Source organism: Ammospiza caudacuta, chromosome 3 (genome assembly GCF_027887145.1).
Source record: "Ammospiza caudacuta isolate bAmmCau1 chromosome 3, bAmmCau1.pri, whole genome shotgun sequence".
Classification (NCBI taxonomy): Eukaryota; Metazoa; Chordata; class Aves; order Passeriformes; family Passerellidae; genus Ammospiza; species Ammospiza caudacuta.
This window is the reverse complement of record NC_080595.1, coordinates 33,011,136-33,025,983: the sequence shown is the minus strand read 5'-3', so window position 1 is coordinate 33,025,983 and position 14,848 is coordinate 33,011,136. Positions and strand designations below refer to the sequence as shown.

The 14,848-nt window shown below is 43.6% G+C and overlaps 1 protein-coding gene across 4 annotated transcripts in view; it reads right to left on the bottom strand.

The window, feature by feature from the left end:
* MOCS1 (molybdenum cofactor synthesis 1) overlaps nucleotides 1–10,292 on the bottom strand; it is a 29,937-nt gene extending 19,645 nt beyond the window's left edge. Inside the window, exons 1-3 of one of the 4 annotated variants that reach the window (XM_058802817.1) lie at nucleotides 10,168–10,292; nucleotides 2,332–2,464; nucleotides 1,533–1,700 (exon numbers count right to left, since the gene is read on the bottom strand). In XM_058802817.1, the coding sequence (XP_058658800.1) occupies nucleotides 1,533–1,700; nucleotides 2,332–2,464; nucleotides 10,168–10,287 (421 nt within the window). In that variant the 5' untranslated portion in view covers nucleotides 10,288–10,292. Of the gene's footprint in view, nucleotides 1–1,532; nucleotides 1,701–2,331; nucleotides 2,465–6,663; nucleotides 6,748–10,167 lie in introns of those variants that run through there. The other 3 variants (XM_058802820.1, XM_058802818.1, XM_058802819.1) reach the window with 3 other exon arrangements.
* Nucleotides 10,293–14,848: the final 4,556 nt, after the last annotated feature.

Here is a 14,848-nt window from a genome sequence, read left to right as displayed (position 1 = left end):
AATTCTATCATTGGAGTAAACCAAAACAAAAAGATGTCTATCCTTCCATTACCAATACTTCTCGATTGCAGCAACACAATAATGATTTTGCAGTGACCTGACTACTCTACTTAGACTATCAACATCATAAGAGCTGTGTTAAGTCATCAGCTACCACTGATAAATAAAAAAGCTACCTACAATACGCTAGAAAAGAAAGCTTTGCACTGAACTGATGACATGGTTGGTTTCAACTCGTTTCCATGCCAATATTATGTGCTGAACTGCAAAGCTTTATTGTATTTTAAACTGCAACCTAATTTATAAATCTAGTTCCCTTTTACAGGAGCCAATAATTATACCTATTATCATTGGAAAGAATCTATTATCTTGAAAGAAACATGTCTTTTGAATGTCATATAGCTTCCTCAGTACTAAAACCACCCCAAACCCATCATGCATGGGCAAAATGTTCTGGACAATGATATTTCAGAATTCTAAAAAGTTAGTGCAATTTCAGAATTCACAATCAAAGTTCAAAAAGACACACCCCAGCTCACTCCCATCACCCCTTTTCCAGCAATGAACAGGTCAGTTCTACAAACTACAACAGCTTTTCTGGTTCCTTTAGAAGGTCATCTTCTTTGGAAAAGGTCTTCCATTAAATCCCAAACAAAACTGACCAGAGGCAGTGAACATTTTCTGCATAAAAGCTCACTGCATTGGTAGGCATTTTTTTCTTCTTTCTAGACCCTCTTCTTCCACATAAGAAGAAGGTCTTGAAAGAAGACCTTTTCTTATCTTCAGTACTTAGAAGAGTGTATGCCCAGAAATAGACAAGTTCAGTTGTATATAATACACCAAAGTGCACCCACCTACACAGCCTTAATCTAATTCACTGCCACTACACAAATCTACCTCAAGATATGAGACTTTGGACAGAGCAAAAAGCACCTGACCCAAGAAAAAAATCCAGGCAGTGTCATTTAACACAATATCAATCAAAGCAAACAGACTTCTAAAATTTACCCAGTAATTTACCCTCCATTGAAGTAACAGTCTTCATCAATAAGTTTAAAACCAGGTTTTTCCACCATTCCTTATTAAACACAAGCAAGTGACATCTGTTATCAATACAGAGAAACAAAACCACCAAAAAAACACACTCTTAAAAAATCAAAGAGAAAGCTTGTTTTGTCTGTAAGCACATATCACTTGTTCCTCCTCACTGAGGACCTGATCATATAAGTTCCTAATTTTTCACCATCAGGCTGCATTATTGCAAGCTACTGTAGTAGATGTTGAATATAAAAACAATGCTAAGTTTAGATGGTATAATACAAAGACACGTAAGCTCCATCCAAGCAACAGAGCAGAACTGGAAATTTTCTGAAAGGCACCTTGCATTTCACAATGTTGGGAAAAAACACCACAGTAAATATGTAATTATTCTTCCAGTTGCCAGACTGTGTCAGTGGGTAGCTGTAAGAGCAATTTTTGCACCAACATGTACCAAGTCACTCTGAAACACTCTGTACTGATCTGGGACTCACCCACAATATCCACCACATCAGGACGGATAAGTGGCTCTCCACCTGTCAGTCGGATCTTGTCCACACCTTCTTTCACAAACAGCCTGGCTAAGGTGATTATCTCCTGGGTAGTTAGGAGCTCTGATTTCGGAGTCAGCTGAACACCTTCCTCAGGCATACAGTACTGACCTGAAACAAAGGTTACAGAAATACATGAGGCAAAGAATAACCCGCAACAATTGATCTAATATTGATGGACAAAATGTACCAAGGCAGCTGTCTTTAATGGATGCCAAATGACACCAACTGTGCAAAAATTTTACAATCTTCTAACAATTTCCTGGTTTACTTAAGAGGAAAACCCAAGACTAATTTGATGTGCCTCAAAATTACAATGGATCCACTCTGAAGAACAAGATGACCTCACTTCTGTCTAAACTGCATTCAAGCAGAGACAGCAAGTTCAAGGCGTAAGCACTGGGACATATCACCAGACTTTGCAGATGTAATTGTGGGAATGCCTAGGTATGAGCTCTCTTGCTTTTGGAGACTTTGGACACACAGGCATCATTATCTAAACCACACTAAGTCGGATAAAAGATCTGTCACTTCCACCTGTCTCTGGTAGATCCCTAGGCTTGCTCCAGGTTTCCCACCCCACCAGTAGCTAAGATCCAATTAGTCTCTATCTGTCATTTTTTGTTACTTTGTGAAGACAAGAAACAGCACAGGGCCAACACAGCAATAATACCCTAACCCAAACCTTGGCTTTTGTACAATATGTGCAGGAGTTTTGTGCAAGGAAAGAGCAGACACTTACATCTGAGGTTGCACTTCTCAGTCAACGAAATGCGCAAGTAATTGTGCTGCCGCCCAAAGCTGTCCATCAAAAAAGCAGAGAATGGAGCAGCATGTTCTAGCACAAAGCGTTCTCTTCCTGAGCTTTGTAATTCCTGCAACAGAAACAAGCAAGTGTTAAATATTTTAACAGTTACCCTGTCAACCTGCTGTATAAATATCAACTTTGAACCCAACTGATAATTATTATTCCATTCTTCCCCACATAGACAGCTGCCCAAAAAAAAACACTGTCAAAAGTGGGCATTTATTAAATTTCACACCCTACCATAATCCATTTCTACAATTTTCCCTGTCTTTGCCACAGGAGCTTCAGGCTTTTTGTGCAGAATGGAAAGTGGTTTTGTTCAACTGCCTGTCTCTTCCCAGAATCAATGATCCAGGATCACCAATGCTCACTACAGCCCTTGGGTAAATGAAATTATAGAGAAGAGGCCCTTCCTGCACTTCAGCACAAGAGAATCTGAAGGTGATGAAACACTGCATCTCTGCCTGTGTTCCTACCATATCCCATGTGCAATATTAACATGTTTTTAACAGCAAAACTGAATTATTGCTATATACAATTAAGTTTCATGACACCTGTCTTGATTTTCAACAAAGGCTTCCTGCCTAAAACCATGTAACAGAATACCTCCAAAAGGCTTGTCTCAGTTAAGAGATTACATATAATGCAGGGCATGGTGGAACTGGAAGAGAAGTGTGTGATTCTGAACACCTGTTCAAACTGAATAAAAAATATCAGAATTAAAACAATTCCTTTATTAACTGTCATGAAGTGAATATTACAAGTGATTTCTACTTAAAAATTTGGGGGTTTTTTTTAGGCACAATGTAATACATTCTAGAGCAGCATGATTTTTAGGAAGTATGAGTATTTGCCCTCTAGAATGAGAGAGTAAGAAGGATAAGGAGCTCCTGGAGCAAGACCAGATGAGGCCACAAAGCTGCTCAGATGGCTGCAGCTTCTCTCCTAAGAAAACAAGCTGCGAGAACTGGATCTGTTCAGCCTGAGGAGGAGATGGCTTTGGGGAGACATTATCACTTTCCAGTACCTAAAGGAGACTACAGGAGAGCTGGAGAGGGACTTTACAAGGGTCTGTAGTGATAGGACAAAGGGGAATGGTTTTAAACTGAAAAAGACTAGATTTAGATATTAGAAAGAAATTCTTCACTGTGAGGGTGGTGAGGCACTGAAACAGGCTTCCCAGAGAAGTTGTGGATGCCCATCCCTGGAAGTCTTGGATGGGCTTTGAGCAAGCTGGTCTAGTGCAAGGCACCCCATAGGAGAGGGCTAAAACTAGATGATCTTAAAGGCCCCTTCCAACCCAAACCATTCTAGGCTTTTATGGCCACATTAGGTAACAAATATCCCAAATAGTAGCTGCAAACAAATACAATTCGGTTTATACCAAGTAACTCCAAAATATCAGTACCGTCAATGCCAGAAAGGTTAATTACAGCAAGGTCTAAATGCAGGGAGTCTTACTGCCTTTAGCCCATGACTTTCCAATTACAATGTTGCAGCTCTCTTTTTCTGCACCTGTAAAGCACAGCTGAAACCACTCTGCTACTTTCAGATAATATTTTGGTACCTTAAGTGAAACTTACAGTAACTGAAAAAACTCTTATCACAGTACTGCAGAAAAACAAGAGTTTACCAACATACTTTTATCAGCTGGTGGATACTTGCTTCAGGCACTATATACAAACATCCAAAACCAACTCTGCTAAGTATTTTCATGTACTACATCAGAGTTAAATTAACATTTTATAGGAGGTCAATTTGGTAAGTCATGAATGAGGCCAGCTGCCTAGCATCACTATATAAACCAGAGAAAACAAAATAATTAAGGGAACCACCTTCACTGGATCCTCATTAGTTAACCACATACAGACATTTAACAGTCAGTGAATTTCATATCAAGTGAAAAGGCACATGTCAGTGAATTTCACATCTAGTGAAGAAAACGCACATACAAAACCATTTCCTGTATACATGGTGTTCACAAAGTTCGTGCTGGTGTGCATGTGTGAATCAGCGGCAGCACTGTGCCTCAAAATTGTGCTCGTTAGTCTCAATAGGCTGCAGCAGGCAAAGGATTAAATAAAGTTTTGACATGAATTTAAGATCCAGAATTAGGAACCAAACAAAATGACACATTAGTGGGTATTTAAACTGCTTATCTAAGCTAAAGTCATGACTTGCATTCAGTGAAAAACAGACATGAACTCTCCAGACATACCAAAATCAGAATGTATGGGATGATGCCAAGGCACCGGGCGGGAACACACACAGCCACAGCCATCAGCTTCCTGGCTCTGGTTATCACTAGTGACCAAAGGAGCTAGTCCTGCACAGGATTTCCCTACAGCCCTTGCAAGAAATCTAGAAATGGCCAGCTAAAATGGTGAACCACCCAGGTATGCCTCCTCAAAACATTTTATTGTGAAAACATTTGTAAGAAACATTTTTGGGTGAGTTGAAGCCATAGAGGAGACCCTCAGTGATCAAATCAGCCAGACAGCAAAGGTTATCTGGGGAGAGACCCAACTTAAGCCACCAGCAGCAGGAGCAGCAATTTTGTTTCCAGCTGTGCTAACACCAGGCTCCTGTTAAACTTACAAGCAGGAGTAGTCATTCTTGGCAGCACAATCTTTTCCCTAACCTTTAAACAATCCACTATACATGATCCAAAAAGCTTTGTGGTAAGATAAGAAGACCTTACTCTAAGAACATCCATAGCAGTGAGGAGCTAGAGGAGACAAGAGAGATACAAAGTGGCTGTTTCAAAGCCCAGAAAACATCTGTTTACCCCTGATAAAACTGCAGTAGTAGTTTCCAAGAAATTGCTTTTCTGCCGGAAGAAAGCAATGCCTTTCAGTTTCAGGGGCCGCAACAGCAGTCATATGGGGTGCAAGGCCAGCCCTGCCAAGACTTGGCCTTGCCTTCCTGGCAGCATCCCAAGTGTAGCTAGAAACCACTCTGCAGCCACACCCACTGCTCACACACTTCACCTCCCCTTCCTGCAGCATTCTGAACAAGTCATCGGGTTTTTAAACTCCCTGGGAAAATGCTCCAGCCTAGGGGTGTGTGGGTAGCGGCAGAGCTCTGCACAGCTTTAGGTTACCAAAAAAATCCTAAGTTGGGAATCCTTTGTTTTGATAGAAATGCTGGCTCTGTTCCACTTATTGAAAATAAGTGTTTCTCCAAATACAAGCCAGGTTAACTCAAAGAGCCCAGGTAAATATCCAGACTTCATTTCTTCATCTTCCTCAGTCAGAAAACTCAACCCTGAACAGACTAAATCTAAGGATATTTTAAATCAGCCAAACTCAGAAAAAACACAACACGAAAAAGTGGTTTTTTTCTTGAAGATTATGCTGCTTCCTGGCCTGGCTGGATATCTGATGTTCTCCTTCTATTATTTTGGAAAGGTATTCACATTTGAGAGGGAAAGCACCCCAAGTTTATTAAAATTATCTGAGCCACTCTTGTGGGAGCCTTCCTCTCCTGTTTCTTTCCCACCAATGCTTTTTTGCATCTTTTTCAGGATTGGGCTTCCTTACCACTCCACTTGAAGACAGAATAGAACAAACCTCCCACCTCCCAGTTTTAGAGTGTGCATTACAGGCAGGGAAAGAAGAGAAAAGTTGTTCTCCCTGGAAGAAAGGCAGGGGCAAATGAGGGGCACTTTAATGCTTTTGTGCAATGAAAGACAAAATTGCATACTTTCAAAGACAGTAAAATGCTTAAAATAATTTCCTGTTTTCAGGAAAGAGCCCCCACTGGAGCGGGACACAGGAGACCAGATCTCTTGCTGGTCTGTCATCCATCTGCATGGCTGCTATAGGTAAGGTAGCTAAAGTAAGAGGAATAACACTGCCCTTCATTAATTCCTCTGAAGTGAACTCTAAAGAAGCAGCATTAAAAGAACAGGCACTCAGCAAAGATTGGTCTCAAGAAACTTAAAAGTTTCTATTGGAAATAAGTAACTCTTGCTGCAAAGTTTTAGTACGGGGGAAAGAAAAATGTTTTACACAGCTACTAGAACTTATTTCCATCATTTTCTTGTTGTGTATAGTACTGGGTTTGTCTAGGAGGGAAGAATGACAGGAGATGGAATTTTTAAGCTGTTCAGTTTCTGACCAATTAGATTTCAGCACAGAGGAATTAGGAGATACCCATAAGCCATAATAGCTGATACCCATCAGCCTGAACTCCAGCAGAGATGGAGCCTGTACTACCAAAACTGCTACTGCACCCAGCCCCAGCTCATATTTTTATCAATACCACAGAAAAGGCCAGTTATCAAAGATGAGAACTCAGCTGCCTTCCTGGTAACTCAGGACAAGGATGAAGCATTCACTCTGGTTGCTGCGCAAGTAGGATTCTCCAAAGGGGAAGAATACGTTGAGGTTGAACCTTGTCACTTGCAGCCTTTGAGAGACCTATTGGAACAGGAAGAAAGCAAAAGCCTGCTACAGTTCCCAGGCAACAGGAAAAGGGTTATTCAGTTTCCTGGAGTAGGAAAAGGTAGATGGGTGCAGGTATTTTAACATATCAATGCCCAATTAGATAACTTTTTCACTCAAAAGGGATGTCTGTAGCCCACAAGTCCCCACTCTCCTCTCTCCATAGTTGACAGGAGACACTTCTGCACATGGGAGGTGTATGCCCAGTCACACAGTACCCTTTATCTGATCCATGAACAAATCACGTTCATTCTCTGGGCTGTCAATCACATGCTCTATACTAGTACTGAAAGAATGAGTTTAGATGACTGCACCTAGCAGCTATATTTTGACAAGCTGTCAACCCTTCAGACCTGACAAGTCACCTGTGATTTCCAGGAGAACTATTTTAACAATGCAGCAAAATTGGAAGCTGTCAGCAGAGGTATCAATAACTACCAGGAACACCACAAACTGACAGATGCTAGAAAGGCTCAGTTAAACACAAGGGGGCAGACAACAGAATTCTTACCTACTAATCAAGCTGAAGATCAAGTACTATCCTTGCTCTACTCTTCCACCTTCACTTCATCCCCAGTGATATTTGTGCACTCTAAAGCTTGCAAAGATTTCTGCATAGACCTCAGGGACTACCACAACCTGCATACCCATGACACTGTTAGTGCTGCTCCTGTACCCACTGGCTCTTCAAGCTCCTGCAATCCCGTTGGGTTTGTGCACAGCACTGCTGTCCCAGCACAGCACCTAACACCGCTGCAGAGTCACAGACACAGCTCAGCAAGAGCTCTGCTCTTCCCTGCCTCACCTTTAGCATCTTAGTCTGCAGGCAAGTGGTGACATAATGTCCTTGCTTCAACCTGGAAATCAGACAACCACAGAGGCTGAAATGGGTCTAAGTAGGCCAAGTGCCAGAATGAGGTCTGAGCTGAGAAGTCCAAGACAAATGTTTTTGTGAGGGCTCAGCAGCTGCTGCCCAACAGCTGACCCCAAACAGCAGGCTCCACTTGCGGGTACTGGCACGGAGAGCACTGCCCAGGGACTGCCACTGGCTGCCCACAAAACAGAGCAACAGCACACAGAGCGTTTCAGACACGACTGGCCGAGAATCAGGGCCATGTGAGGTCCTTCTGGCCAAGCTGGACTCTCCACTTTATCCCAGCACTGAAGGCTTCATTGCGGCCACAGAAATTTTCAGGTGGTGATGTCTGGATTACAGGCTCTACAAGAGCAGATGAAGAAAGATTAAGTGAAACTTTGTAGCAAGACCCTTACTGCTCAAGATACATCTAGAGCAGAATTAAAAAAAAACTATGCTGATTTCCAGTTCTGTAGTAGAAATAGGTCATCGTACCTGATCATTTTAGTTCAAGAATAGAATCTGGACATACATTATCATGGGTACAAGATGGCAGGATGGCATCAAACTTCATTAAGTGTGAACTAGTCAAGAAAAAATCCAAAGCAACACTTGCACACAACAGAACAACTGTGAAAAAGCTTTCAGAGTGTCTGTAGCTTCATGGCCTGTTCTAGTCTTAGAAAAAGGAACACACCTCCGAGACTGAAAACTGCATCTCAAAAACCAAGATTCAAACAAGTAAATTGCTCAATACACACCACTAGTACAACAGCTGTACTGACCCCACTGTTTGCAACCCAACCAAAAGACTTTGAATGGATGGCCTTGGACACAGCCTCCCAATTGTCTCCTGAACTGCCTGAGTTCTTCCTTCCGTAGCTGGAATGACCATTTTTAAAGGGGACTGAAATATAGTCTACTGCTCTCTTCTGCCCTTTGCAAACGCCTCCTCCCCAAAACCTCAGGAAACTAAACAGAACCCATGAATACTTGCAGCTCCAGCACAGGAAACAGTCAAGCAGTATTCACAACTGTTTTGAATGTTTGAATATTCTCTCATTTGAAAGCACATTTCACTGTCCCCTATGGCTGTAACGCTAATTACTTCTCTCTACAGATGAATCCCAGGAGAAACTGAGAACAGAAAGGAGCAATGAGTGTATTATCATTGTATAGTTGCTAAGTCTGCAGTGCCTTTGTTTTTTACATTAGCTCGCTTCTCAAGCCCTGCAGGACATGAGCCAGTGGCCTGGCACACTTCTAATATTTACTGTACCACAAATGTGTATCCCCCAGCCCATTCTTCCAGGTACCATGGCTTTTTGCCCCTAAGGGACTTTCAGATGGGTGTTGTAATCAAGCTCCCTCAAAACTATTCCTGAACTACCCAATGTAAAGAAAGTAGTGAAAAGTAATTCTGATCCGAATTTATAAAAATGTTTATGGTCTAGGAAAACAACCAAACAAAACAAATTCAATAACCTTTCTAGTTTTTGGAGTCAAGTAAGCATTCAATAAAGCAACCCTCGAATCCATTTGGTTTCCTGTAAATAAGTAAGTGGCAGTGAATGCATTCAATTCTGGCGACACAGAGTCTGTCACTAGTAGCTTTAGCTTATTTTCTGTTTGTTGAAGCCAGCCATGCAATTGCAAGTAACTCAATAAATCATGTTCCAGCTGGGACTGCTCTGCGTGCCATGTCCTGTTTCTGCTAGACAGTTACTGAACCTAGCCTTTCCGTGTAGCTTTTTCTTCTCAAAAACAAGAGATACCAAGAGACCGAATCCACCCGAGGGACCAAAAGTTAAACCGGGAGAAGCCGTATCAGGGCAACTCCTGAGGTGACTTCACGCCAGTACCAGCACAAACAGGTTCAGCGCGAAGTTCGCATGACCATGGGAACACAACCACCGAAAGCTGCCAAACCACTCGGGTTTTGACCCAAGCTGATCAAAGAGTGTTGTGTAATCTCTCCTTTGGCTGGGCAGGAGCACAGGACCGGCTCGGTCCATCAGACGGGTCCCACATACTGCCAGAGTAAGGGTGACATTTCAACAAACGAAGCATACACAGCATTATGTATTACTACACGTTCTGTTGACTCTTCCCTCCCCCCTATACACAATCAGGTCATGTTCACCGCACAACCACCGGTCGGTCCGGGATACCTTGCAAAATTCTATGGACAGGTTGCATTTCCCGGGAACGGGCCGCCAGCCTCCGCCCGCGGTGCCCAAGACCCCTGCCCACCCCGCCGGGCACTGCCACGGTCACCAGAGCGCCCCTCCACGAAACACATCTTCCCAGGGACGAGGCACCGGCCCACCACCCAAACTCCCAAACGTGATCTCCGGTGGCACGGCACGGCTCGGCGCGGCTCGGCGCGGCACGGCTCGGCAAAGCTCACCTCCCCCGCGCCCCCCGCCCGCACCGCGGCCCCGCCGGACCCCGGGCCCGCCTCACCTGCGCGGCGCCCGAGGCGGCCCTGGCGCGCGCCCCGCTGCTGCTGCAGGCGCGGCGCGAGGCCGCCCCGCGCGCCCCCCGCAGGAACCGCCCCCACCGCGCCGCCGCCGCCGCCGCCATGCGGCTCCACTGCCCCAGCGCGCGGGGGGCGCCGCCGCCAGCCCCGCCGTCACGCGGGGAGGGCGGGCGGGGGGAGACAGCCAATCGGAGCGGCGGCCGGCGGCCGGTGCCGTGCTGCACGCCGGGAGTTGTAGTTCGCTCTCCTAAGGCGAGCTGGCCAAGGGAAGGGGGGAGGTTTCCCGCAAGGTCCCTCGGCACCGCTGTGTACGCCCGGGGCAGCGGTACTAGGCAATTCACAGAATATCCCAAGTTGAAAGCGACCCACAAGGACCATAGAGTCTAATTGTTAGCCCTACATAGGATCACGCCCAATAGTCACCCCATGTGCCAAAGAGTATTGCCTCTAGAATGCAGACAGGCTTGGTGCCATGACCACCTCCCTGGCGAGCCTGTTCCAGGGCCCAACCACCCTGGAAGAACCTTTTCCTAATATCCAGCCTAAACCTCCCCTGACACAGTTTAATGCCATTCCCTCAAGGTCTGTCACTGGTCACTGGAGAAGGGATCAGCGTCTGCCCGGCTTCCCTGCCTCCCCTCTCGGGGAAGGTGATGAGGTCTCCCCTCAGTGTCCTCCAGGCTGATTGGACCAAGTGGCCTCAGCCACTTGTCATATGGTTTCCCGTCAAAGGCCTGTCACCATCTGTGGCAGTTTCACTTCCCCAAATTCCTCCAGGAATGCAAAACTAGGACACCATCTCTGTTGGTGACCCAAGTCCCATGTCCCTCAGCAGCAAGGGCAAAACCTGCGCTGTCAGCCTTTGCTCTCTGCCTTTCCCCACCCTCACCTCAGCCCTCCAATAGCCAGGTGTGGAGCCTGAGCTCTGACTGCTGGCTGCTATCAAGGGAAACGCACGCATTGAAGGGCATGCATGTGAGACAGGTATCCCAGCAAGGCTGCCAGAGGACGGAAATAATGAATGTCATTAGTTCCACACATCTGTGGTGGAAACAACTCCTCTAGTCAGCACCAGTCTCAAGTGAAATCTGTACAACCTTGTCAGAAGATAGGCACAGTGACTAAATGAAACATAATGGATCTTACGGAGCCTAAGAAAGCAATATTTCAGTTTTCCTGCCTTATGTAGTTTTTCCCATGCTCTCAGTGCTTCACAGACAAGGGGCTCATGATGAAAAGTCCAGTACTCTGATGTCCATCTCCAGGTGAGGGTCTGCAATGGTCACCCATTGCCAAGCTGAGCCAGAGCCACTTGTTCTGAACATACTTTACACCTGAAAGGAGTGGTTGGCAGGGTGCCCAAATTTTCCCTGGATCACCTTCCCTGAATCATGTCAGCTATTCTTCCAAAAGACATGTGATTCCCTGAATGACTTTTATTGCTCTCAGACTTGGAACTGTGCAGCTGTTAAGTGTTAAACTCACAATTTTACACATCATGCTACTGCATGATCACACTTCCATTCTAAAAGAATTTTGTTTTCCATTACAAAATTGCTGTGTCAGTGGTATTTAATTTGCAGCTACCGATTAAAAACACATTAGCAATTCTCTGCACAGTCTTAATCCTTTAGTGTTTGACCTGTGCATTACTTGTTGATGTTTGAGTAACTATTGCTTGTGTCAGCCATTATTTCCAGACAAAATTATGTGTGCTGGTACAGGTTCAATTGTTTAGTCAGGTTATACTTAAATCTTTGCTCTGTAGCAAAACCCCTTCTGCTGTCCAATTCACTCTAGACTTTAGACTTTATTCAGTATTTAGACTGGTTACAGACTAACAGGAAAACTTAATACCGTATTGCTGTTTTTTCCTCCCCAAAGCTTAAACCATTTGAAAAGAAATACAGACTTGACTGATCTACAATGTGGCTAAATATCCAGTCTGAAGCCATGTCCACCAGTGTGATGTCAAGGTAACACATGCACAGACCAAAACAGTAGACAAAATTTTGTTCAAATTACAATTTTCAAAAGGTGCAGAAACAAGTTTGATGTTGACATTTACAGTAGCTTTATGAAGCGTCACATCTCCCTGTAGAACTAGGATAACTGTAATTAAAGGATTTTCTGGATTTATTTGAAGAGCAAGTGATAATGACAGTTGAAATACAGAAGGCACTTTAGCTTCATATTAAATATAATAATTGTTCAATTCAGTGAACTTCTCAGTTGCAAAAGAGGTTTAATTCGATGTGCAATCAGTAAAGATGAAAATTTGTTATAAACTCATCAAGAGAAAAAAAATATTGCTGGCTTCATCAGAATCTGCAGTAGTTGAATATGCTGATGTTTAGCATATCTGGAAAGTTAAGAAATTAATTGTCTTTGCTTACTTGAAGCCTTATATTTTTTTCAGTTTTCAGGTTGTACAAATATAGGCATGTTTCATTAAACCAGCATAAAATTAGCTTTTATACCTCCAAAGGCAAACTTTTACTCTCAGGAATATCTACTGCTGGTTTTCAGAAACACTTGCCCAGCATTAAATGGAGCCATGAAATAAGTGTAATGAAATAAGTGTAATGAAATAAGAGCATCTGCATAAGAGATGATTTCGTTTCACTTCACTGGGGCACTGCCATGTCGTGTCATGTAATGTTGTGTCATGCCATGTCACAGTCATGAAGAGTAAGCACCAGAGACAGCAGCTGGAGGTTTGATTTCTTTGCTTTTTTCAGCAGCTATCCAAAGGACTGGTAGTCAGAAAATAATGAAGGGTTTGAGGTTTGTGTATCTACTCCAAGATGCTGTATGGTGTCATACCCTTGTGCTGTAACCAAAGCTGGGTGTGACATTCTGTCCTGGCAAGATAAGGCCTATCTGCTTCTACCTGCAGGGCCCACTCTAGTGAGGCTCGAGACATTTAGGCAAAGCAAACTCTTGCCTCTGGTGTTTCAGTTGTCTTCTAGGCATCATGAAGACATTCACTTGTCTTTGACACAAGGTATTTATTTAGTCCAAATTTCAAAGAAAGACATTTTCTGCTCTTCCTGCTGCTGCCTTCCTTTCTGACTTCCAGGGGTCCTAGATTAGCCCTGTCTTATTTACCTGCTTATTTGTTTCAAGATTTTGCTGAATTCACACTTAATACCTTAGGGGTGGGTTTCTCTTGGCACTCCTACATATCCAGGGATTAGCTAACTTTCCCCAAAAGGCTCTGCACTGTGCTGTTTGTAAAGGTCTGTGTGCCTGCCAAGGGGTGTTAAACTCACATGGGCAATTAAAGGGCAGAGTCCTGTCCATATCCTCTGGGAGTGTATACCAAAACAATATAAAAATGCAAAGTACTGGACTACTTCCAGTGTTATTCATGCTTTAAATAAGCACTGAACAAAGTTCTAGAGATATGTTACTAATAAAATAATAATGACTTAAAAGTCTCAAGAGAGAGTTCAAGCTGTGAGCTGGATGCATCTGCCACGCTGAATCACAACTGCTTCATTGTAGAGACAAGACATCCATCAAGAGTTACTCAACACCTTTCTGAAACTTTGGGCCACATGCCTGAACAGAAACCGGGGCAAAGTGGAGACCTGATCCTGTCCTCACGTGGAGCTGGAACACAGTCAGGACTCGTGCTGCGACTGCTGTTAGGAAAGACTGCATGGGTGTAAGCCAAGGGAAAGCCTCTGTATCCAGCTTCCTGCAAACTGAGCATGAAATAACAAAACTTGCAACACAAATTCACTGTTTTGTCTATCTCTTGCAAGAGCAGAACAACAGAACATATCCCTCTCCACATTTGTTACTTGTGAACAGCACAGGCCCTTCTTAAATGAAACTACTACAAAGAGATTCACTGTCAAACTTCAGGGCACATGTGAGGTACAAATGACTACCTTAGAATGTCTCACTGTTGCTCAGGATCATCATGGCATTTTACAGTTCAAAGCACACCACTGCATCATTCTTGTCTATGCTTAGAAATCCTAGGGAGCTGATACAGCAGAGGCTTCTGTTTGCTTTCCTCATTACATGCAAATAGGAGTGAGAGCCTTCCTAGTGTTTCTTCCTGGTAGCTGATACAAAATAACATCTGCAGTTCTCTAGAACATCCTGCTTCCATGGAATTAAAAAGCATGTGTTGCAAAGCACACAGACTTACAAACAGGGATTTGGTAAATACCACTGCAAGGCTGCCACAAAAGCAGATGCACTCGCACAGATGCAGAAGAAATCAGAACAAATTGGTCTGAAAACAATTTGTATGGAGCCAGCTATGCTGGTTAGCAAATATGTGTCAATGATGTCTTCACCTTTTCCTCCTTACCTTCCGTGTGCTGGAGAAACCCTCTCTTCCCTCAGCTTATTACCCTCCTCCTTTTCTGCATTTCCTTTGATATCATTAATCTTTTCTGCTCACAATCATGAGAAAAGAAAAACTGGAAATTTAATATTGCTAAACCTAGTGCTGAAATTGTTTGCATTCTCTGTTTGAGCAGTATCCAGTGGTGTCCAGAGTAAAAGTCTGTATAATACTGAGAAATCCAACTGATCCTACACATTAAAGCAAAGAATATGTTTACTCTTCCATGCTTTTGCAAAGGCACACAACAAGAGCATTAAGGGAATTAAGAAATGTGTAAATAGCAGAGGTTGATA